At 65.7% G+C, this 8944-nt stretch overlaps 1 protein-coding gene across 1 annotated transcript; it reads right to left on the bottom strand.

Annotated features, from left to right (window-relative positions):
- Window positions 1-418: 418 nt before the first annotated feature.
- Window positions 419-7658, bottom strand: ECEL1 (endothelin converting enzyme like 1). The gene is given in 18 exon segments (XM_032409575.1): window positions 419-518; window positions 654-730; window positions 974-1069; window positions 1432-1497; window positions 1791-1915; window positions 2097-2164; window positions 2898-2949; window positions 3023-3081; window positions 3344-3447; window positions 3648-3722; window positions 3959-4057; window positions 4542-4764; window positions 5444-5568; window positions 5744-5836; window positions 5917-6027; window positions 6134-6202; window positions 6803-7084; window positions 7087-7658. Coding segments are annotated over 18 exon segments (2328 nt in total). The 5' UTR covers window positions 7591-7658.
- Window positions 7659-8944: the final 1286 nt, after the last annotated feature.

The following is an 8944-nucleotide window of genomic DNA, read 5'->3' as shown; positions in this document are numbered from 1 at the left end:
GGGACAAGGTCTTGTCCAGGGTCCCCGTTGTGTGAAGGGCCCAAGCCTCCCCACAAAGGGGCCCGTCCAGCCCCACCTGCTCTGGGGACCCTGAAGAAACCAAAGCGATAGTACAGCACTTTATTGACCAGACTCAGCAGCAAGAACACAGTGCAGGCGGGGCCTGTACGATCCGGCCTGGCCGGGGCAGGGTCTGGCTCCCTAGAGCCAAAGCTGGGGATCCCGGCGTCTCTGCCCCAGGCCCTCCTGGAGCCCAACCTCATGCCTGCTCCGGGCTCCTCCTGAAGTGAGGGACGGCAGGAAGGCCAGGTCCCGCAGGGGCTGAGAAGGCGGGTGGCGCCCCGAGCAGACCCGCGCCGGGTGCATGCGTGCCCCGGCAGCCGGCAGGGAGACAATTCATGCGGGCGGACGGCCAGGCTCACCACACGGAGCACTTGTGGGCAGGGTTCATGGGCGAGTCCTTGGGGCAATGGAAGGCCCGGCCGAACTCCTCAAACTGGGACACACTGCCCAGCACCCTGGGGCAGGAGGAGAGACCCACCTAGAGGGGGTCCCGGCGGCCGCGACCCCCCAGCTGCCCCTCCCCCTTCCCGCCTGCTCCCACCCCAGACCCAGGGAGGGGATGAGGCACGGGGCCGGCGGCAGGCACACACCTGTAGTGCTCAGGCGCGTGCTTGTCGGTCAGCACCTGCAGGTAGATGGACTGTGACCGCCGCTTGATGCACCAGTTCTGGGCCCCGCGGTGGGGGAGGGGAGGAGAGGGGAAGATGAAGCCAAGGAGTCCACTGAGCAAACCCTGCCAACCCTCCCCCCAGCACACTAGGCCTTAATCCCTTCTCCAAACCCACCGGGCCATCGGGCCATCGCCTCTGAGGGCTGGCTGGTGAGAGACAGGCTGAAAGCTACGTCCCCGCCCCCGCCCACCCCCCACCTGGCCCCCACCTGGCCCCCACCTGGCCCCCACCTGGCCCACCTGGGCAAAGGCAATGAAGAAGAGCTGGTTGTGAGTGTACTTGAGCCGGTGCAGCGGGTGCTCTGGGCCGTGCTCCCGCACCCACTTCTGATAGGCCTGGGGGTGACAGTGCGGAGCTGTGGTGCCCCCATTGTGGAGATTGACTCCCCCTCCACCCAGTCAGCCCCTCGCTGGCCCCTGTTCTGCATAGCGCCCACCGTGCCGGCCTTCCACCTTCCCCGAGCCGTGCCCCTTCCTGGGAGGGCTGACCCCAGACAGCCCTCACCCCCTCCAGGCAGCCCTCTGTGCTCTCCCTGAAGGCAGCCTGGGAGTCCCTCCTTTTCCAGTGGACGCGGTGCCAGTCACAGGCCACAGCTCCATGTGGTGGGGAGGCAGGGGTGCCTATGTCCCTGGCTGAGTCCTCACCAGCCCCTACCCTCCCCCCCACAGGAAGGGAGGGCCAGGCAGGGGCAGCTCACATAATAGGCCAGCTTGAGGCCACCCATGTCCGCGATGTTCTCACCAAGCGTGTGCTTCCCGTTCACCTGCCAAGAAGGGAAGAGGCCAGGGTCTGTCTGCGGCCCACTGGCCTTCCTCAGGCCTTGCCGCCCTGGGCCCCGACCCCCTCTTCTCTTTCCCTTTCCCAGAGGGTTTAGATGGGGCTCTGACCCCTTTGCGCCCCATGTCCCATGAGTCCGCATGAACTTGTTCATGCGCCCAAGTGAGTGTGCATGCAGACCCCGGGCTTGTGCACAGGGACCGGGGCACATGTGTGTGCACGTGGGTGTGCACGCTCGTCTGCGCCCAGCCAGGCCTCAGGGGCAGCAGGGGGTCTTACCCGCTGGTTGTAGACCGTGAAATTGTCGTACAGGTGGACGATGCACTCCGCCTTGCGCAAGAAACGGCTGTACGAGGCCTCTGTCCACCAATGCAGCAGGTTTCCCGAGCGGTCATACTGGCCCCCTGCGGGCCGTGGGCAGAGAGGCTGGGACCGACTCTCAGCCCCAAGGCCCCCTCTGCCACCCGCCCACTGGCCCACGGGGACAGAAGGGCTGTGGGGTCTCATCAGCCCATCACCACCCTGCCCCCTACCGCCTGTCCTTCCCCTCCCCCAACACTCCCTGCGGCCACCCGCGGGCCTCACCCCAGTCGTCATAGCCGTGGGTCAGCTCATGTCCAATGATGGTGCCGATGCCCCCGTAGTTCAGAGACCTGGGCCCACGGCAGCAGCGTCAGGCCCCAGCCTCACCCGCCCTCTGGGAGCTGCACGCTGCTGCCCAGGCCCCGGGAAGGCCCCTGTCAGGCCAAAGTGGCCCGGGGAGGCCATACTGGAGTCCTCACGGTCTTGGGGCACTCATGCCTCAGGGTCCTCCAATATGTAAAAGGAACCAGTGATACCTTTGCAGCTGCTTTTTAGGAAATCACATCTAACAGCACCGGGATGAGGGAAGAGAGCGGGTTGGAGGAAGACATGAGGGAAACTGAGGCACCCCATGTGGGATTTGGCCTGTTTCCTCATCACTAGGGTCACTCCACTTTTGAAACACCTAAAGGAGCCTCAAACCAGGTAAGGGGGAACTCAGGACATAAGAAAGAAAGAAAAGAAAAGAAAACATAATAAAAGAAAGAAAGAAAGAGAAAGAAAGAAAGAAAGAAAGAAAGAAAGAAAGAAAGAAAGAAAGAAAAAAAGAAAAAGAAAGAAAGAAAGAAAGAAAGAAAGAAAGAAAGAAAGAAAGAAAGAAAGAAAGAAAGAAAAAAGAAAGAAAGATAAACCAAACCTACGCATTTTTCTAAATAACCAAGGCTGAAGACGATGGGGGCCCAGGAACTGTAGCTGCCTTGACTGCTGGGCCCAGCCCGGGTCAGGACACTCTGAGCTGCTGTCATGCACCCGGCAGACAAGACTGCAGAGCTGGCTCTGGCTCATGCCAGGCTGGGTACTCACTGTGGAAAGTCAGGGTCATAGAGCGTGGGCTGCAGAATGCCTGCAGGGAACACTACAAAGAGGGCGGGGTCAGCAGGAGACCCGCCCCAGCTCCACCCCGCCCCTTGCGGGACACGCCCCCTCACCCATCTGGTTCTTGTTGGGTAGATAGTAGGCATTCAGGGCCTGCGGTGGGAGCAGCCACCTGTGGAGGGAGGTGGGGGTCAGCTAGGGAGGCCCCCCCACCTCCCAGCCGGCTCCTCCTTAAGGAGTGGCCCAGCCTGTAGCCATGTCCTGCGCCTCCCCCAGGCTGAGTACCCCCCCCCCCCCCCCGCAGTGTCCCCCCCACCACCTGCACCAGCATGGCTGGGAGGTGGTCTGCCCCAGCAGCCTCCTGGCCTTGGTAAGGAGCCTCTCCCCACAGCACCTCCCTCCCCGACTCCCCCAGCTCTGGGCCAGGCACCCACGTGGACTTGTCCACCTCCTGCCGGATCTTCTTGACTGAGAGCTGGATGCTGAAGCGGATGCTGTTCAAGATGTTCTTGAAATAGGTCTTCTCATGGACCTCAAACTGCATGGGGGATGGGCAGCGCTCAGTGGCAAGCGAGGGGTCTGGCCAGACCGGTGTTGTGCAGGCCCCATGTCCTCCCAGGGGCCAACAGCTGAGGGCCGTGGCTCCTCCTCTTCGGTGAGGGTGGGCCTCCCTGGGGGTCTTGACCAAGGGACCGAAGCCCAGCCGGTCAGGCAGGGCAGGGCCAGGGGATGACCCACCTCGTACTCCTTGTCCACAGCCTCGGGTTTGAGCAGGAAGTCCGGGTAGCCCACCATCACCATCATGTACTGGAGCTGCGGGCGAGACAGTGGCCAGAGTGGGCCAGGGCCTCGGGAAAGAACCCCCCACCCCCCAAGGGAGAAAGCTCTAGGGCCAGCCCAGAGGTGGGGCTCAAGGACAGGGGAGGCCAGACCAGGTGATGTGAACCCCACAAGGGGCATCTTGCCTCTTCTGTTACCCCAGCCTGGGACACAGTTGGCACTCAATAAGTGTTTGTGGAACCTACGAATGGGGACAGGGTCCACTTCACCTTGGCCCGAGCAGCTGCCTTGGTCTCGGCATCCATCCAGTCCAACTCCTCCAGGCGTCGGCCCAAGATGTACTTGATGTCTTCCACGAGCTGCTGTACCTGCAGGGCCAGGGGTCGGGGATCAGGGGTCAACCCCGGAGGCCTTGGCTCTGTGCCCCCCCCCCGGCACCTCGCATGAGGGGTACCACTAATTTAGTACCAGTTCCTCGGCCTAAGGTTTGGTGCTGAGCACCGAGGGGAGACCTCGGAGGTGGGGATCCAGGTCCTGCACCCCCAACAAAAAGCTCACAATCTGGAAGCAAACCACCCCCGCAACGATCACGTATTCCCAAGGCCACGCCTACTGAGCATGGCAGAGAAAGATGGGCAGGAGCCTGAGGGGGAAACCCTCCTGTGGCTGGTAGACCAGGTAGGCTTCCTGGGGGAGGTGGCCTGGTGAGAAGTAGTCTGGAGCCCCAGAGAGGGCTAAGCCCCTGTCTGCAAGGGGATGTGTGGGGCTCCCCATTCTCAGACAGAGGCCATGGGAGGACTCGATGCCCAGCCCAGCACCCGCACCCAACCCCCAAGCCCAGGGCAGCCTGACCTTGGCCTTGCTGGCAGCGGAGAAGTGCTCATGTACAAAGAGGGCTCCAAGCGCCATGCCAAAGTGGCGGTTGGCCTGGCCCAAGCAGACACGGGCCAGCTCCTGTGGCTTGTCACTGCCCTCCATCTCACGGGCCAGCTCGTGCAGCGCCTCTCGGAATGGTGGTGACAGGTGCTCACTCAGGACCACCACCACACGCCACACCAGGTAGTTGTGCAGGATCCTGAGCACCAGGTGAGACAGCTGCGTGTCCGGACGGGCTCCCGTGCCAGGGTCAGCCAAGGGTACCACCCCATCCCCCTCCAGACCCCCCAGCCTGGGGTTAGACCCACACCCACACGGGACTGAGGGTCATCCCGGATCCGTGGGGGCGGAACCTGGAGTGGCCGGAACCCCAGCAGGGAAAGGGCTGGGCCCCCACACAGCGGGACACACCTCCTCCCGCCTCCCTCCCCCGCCCCCCCGCGGAGGGCCACATGCTAACTTGCTGTGGGGCGCTCAAGGAGACTGTGTGCCTCAGGCCTGGCCTTGAGAGGCCTCTGCTCCTCCCCGAGGAGGCCAGAGACCAGGGAGGCTCTCCCCTCGGCGACCATGGGGCAGCAGAGCTACAACCACACCTTCCCTTTCTGAAGTCTGGACTCACTCAGCCTCACTATCCCCGGATGAGCAAGCTGCAGCTCAGGCAGCTCACAAGCCCTGCCCAGGGTCCCAGGGAGTAGGCGAGAGCCACGTCTGAGTCTGGGGATCTGGACTCCTGTTCCAGTGCTCTTCACCTGCCTCCCCAGGGTGGCTACAGGACAGGAGTGAAAATGGGGATTCAAAGCTCACCAAGCAGGGGGTGTGGGGTGCAGGGGAGGGGCCCGGAGGGGCAGGTGGGCGGGGCTGGGTGGCTGGCGCGGTACCTGCGGGGTGTGGAGCGGATGAGCTGGGACACCTGCTGCATGTAGTCTGTGGCCAACAGCACCACCTCCTCATCCTCCGAGAAGTCCTCCTGGAAGATCTGGTCCAGCAGCCACTTCCACTGCAGCTGCCATGGGGAGGGGGACAGTATGGCTGGGCGTGGCAGGGACCACAGAGGACAGGGAAGGAGTCTGGGAGAGGCACAGGAGGACACAGGAACCCATCTATGGCCCTGGGGAAGGGATGGCCCTGGAGCCCCAGGATCGGTGCCCCCTGCCGCGGTCACGGTGGGCTGCACTCACATGGGGGGTGATCTTCTGCAGCTGCCCCAGCGTCACCTTGTTGTACATGGAGCTGACATCTCGCCGGAGGTCATCGTACTCCGACACTGTGATCTGGAGGTAGAGGTGAGTGAGGAGGACCAGCCCTGCCTGACGGTCCCCTCCCCTCAGTCCGCGGCCGTCCCCCTGCTCACATTGGCCAGCCGCTGCTCGAGCTGCAGGATCTCTTGCGCCTTCTGCTCCACAGCATCGGCTCCCAACAGGCTGAGCAGGCGCTCCATGAACACCCGGTATGCTGCCAGGATCTGCACCGAGAGGGGACATTTCCAGGGTGGGGGTCAGTGTCAGGCCCTAGTCCATCCCTCCTGGAGCCGCAGGCCTTCCCCGTTATCCCACCCTACGACCCCGCACCTTCTCACTCTCCTCATCCTGAGCTAAGTACAGGGTCCTCTCCGGCAGAGTGAGCCCATCCTGGTCAATCTGGGGAGAGGGATGGGGTCAGAGGTCAGCGATTAGAGGTCAGCGTGCCAGGTTCCTGCAAACAGACTGACCAGAGGACGGGCCAGATATCCACTGTCACAAGCCCCAGAAGCACGAAGACCCTACCCCTCCCTCCCTCCAGAGAAGCTGGTAGAAACCCCCACCCCTCACCAGCCTAGCCTGGCGATCCGGGGGGAGGCGGGAGCCCATGCCCCCATCTTTCCTCCTATAAGCCTTCACCTTCCCCACCTATAAAGGGCACTCGCGGGGCCCACCCAGAGAGTTGGGGCCCACCCCGAGAGTTGGGGCCCCTGGCATTCTGGCCCGCCCCAGCCCACTGGCACACCCCTCGTTCCGTGCGCTCACAGCCTGCCACAGGACTGGGAAATTGCGGCTCCCGCGGCTCCACTGAACACCGCAATTACTGGAGGGAAATTACTTGCGCCCTCCGCCCGCGCTGTGCTGGTGCGCGCTCCCCTCCCCTCCCTTCCCCTCCCCTTCTGCACCGGTCGCCTTGCGCGGGGACCGCGCGTGCGGGCCGTGACGCCCCACCCCCACCCGGGCCCCCGGCGGGGTAACTGGGGAGGGGGACGCACTCACGCGGATGACGTAGCGCGAGGAGTTCCTGTCGTCCAGGCTGACGGTGAGCGAGAAGAGCGCGGCGGCGCTGTACACGCCCTGGGCCTTGTACAGCAGCCGGTTGAGGTCCCAGAGCGCCGCGGCCCCGGGGCGCTCGGCGGCGCCGCCCAGGTCCCAGCCCCCGCAGTCCTCGATGACTTCGAGCATGGGCCGCGGGCCGAGCCGCTCGATCTCGCGCATGTCGAGGCACGAGCGGAAGAAGGCGCGCACCTTGCGCTGGGCCGCACCGCCCGGCCCCCCCCCCCGGGCCGCGCCAGCAGCCGCCGCAGCCGCTCCTCGTTCTGCTCGCCGATGGCCGCGATGGTGCCGTAGGTGAGCTTGTCGTCGGGGATGGCGTGGCGCCGCAGCCAGCCGCCGCACGCGAAGGAGTAGAAGTCCTGGCACGGGTCTATGCTGGCGTCCAGGTTGGCGGCCAGGAAGCGGGCGGCGCGCGCGAAGGCCTTGCGCTCCGGGCAGCCCTCGGAGCAGGCGCCACCGCCCGCGGCGCCGGGGCCCAAGTACTTGAGCGCCAGCATGGCGGCCAGGATGGCGCAGAGGCCGGCGGCGAACACCAGCCCCGACAGCAGGCACACCTCGCGCCGGTTCCAGCGCGGCAGCCCCGCCCGGGCCCCGGTGGCGCTGCGCCCCGCGCCCAGCGGGAAGCCGGGGGGCAGCGAGGCCCCGCGCGCACCTCCCGTGCCGCACCGGCTCACGTATTTGACCTCCTGGAACTCGTCGTAGTGCGCCGTCATCGAATACGGGGTCTCCATGGTGCCACGGGCACCGCCGCGCGGCCCTCGGCGATCTCAGCTACTGGAGGCGCGGGGCCGCCGGCCTCCTGGCGGGCTTCCGCATGGCTCCCGGGCCGCAGCTGCGGGAAGGGGAGACGCAGGTTCAGAGAGGCACAGGGGCCCGATGGGGCCCACCAGCACGACGAGGAGGGGCGCAGGCCTAGGTCCAGAGGCTGGAGGCCACCCCGTGACTCCAGCAGCGAGCGGGCCCAGGGCCTGGCCTCCCTCAGCCACTCTGAGAATGAGGCCAGGGGAAGGCTCAGAGTGGCCGCCAGCTCCCGCACGCACAGTGGCCTCCTCTCTCCCTGCACACAGATGCCTGCCGCAGACTTGGGAGGGCCCTGATATAAAGGAGGGGAGCACCGTGCACGGGGCCTGGCACATAGTAGGCCCTCAGTGAAAGACTGCTTCTCCTCCCATTGCCTTTCTCATCTGCGACCTGCCACAGCCACGGCCAGGTGGGGGAGGGGGAGGACAGAGGCTGGAGAAAGGAGGTGCGGTCAAGGGCGAGTCTACGCCGACCCAGAAGCCGCATTGGAATTAGACGCTCAGGAAAGCGGCTAAAGAACCAAACTTTGTCCTCGAGGATGTCCGTAGAGCCACTCCCTGCCCCGTCTTCTATTCAGTGGCCAGAATGCCCACCAGCCCCTTTCCCAAGCGGCGCGCTCCAACCGGCCCGGAATCAGGGAGAAACCCCCGACGGCCCTAAGAACCTGGAACCGGTTCCGTCCCCCGCCCCTCCGTCCCCGCTGTGGGCCGCTCCCGGCTTCAACAGGTTTTCCCCGGAACCCAAACTTGAGCGAAGTTTCACCCCCGGCGCGGAGCGAGCTGGCCCCGTGCGCCCCATGCTCCGGGCGCCGAGCTTCCCGCGTCTCGCCGCGCAGTACGCGGAGCCCGAGAGCTGAGCCCGGGAGTCGCAGCCGCAGCCGGAGCCGGAGCTGCGAGGACGCAGACAAAGCCCGGAGGCTCGGCGCGGCGGCGGCGGCGGCGGATGTGGCTGCGATGGTGGCCGCGGCCGCAGCGGACTCGGATGCCACTTACCCGGCAGGTGCGCGCCCGGGCCGAGCGAACTGAGCGGGTCGAGCCCGGGCCGGAGCCAGAGCGGGAGCGGAGCCGGGCAGGCGGGAGCTCTCTCCGTGCGCCCGCCGCCCTCTCTGCCGCCGCGCCGCGCCGCCCGCCGGCCCCGAGGGAGGGGGCGCGCCGGCGGCTCCACCCTCCTCCGCCCGCCCCCCGCGCCCCCTCCTTCTTCCCCCCTTCATCCCGGCTACCTGGCAGCTCGGTGGCAGCTCGGGGGCGGGGACGGCGGCTGCGGGACTCGCTCCCGAGGGGCTTG

This window comes from Phoca vitulina, unplaced genomic scaffold, assembly GCF_004348235.1.
Source record: "Phoca vitulina isolate PV1807 unplaced genomic scaffold, GSC_HSeal_1.0 scaffold1, whole genome shotgun sequence".
Taxonomy (NCBI): Eukaryota; Metazoa; Chordata; class Mammalia; order Carnivora; family Phocidae; genus Phoca; species Phoca vitulina.
This window is presented reverse-complemented; position numbering and strand designations above follow the sequence as displayed.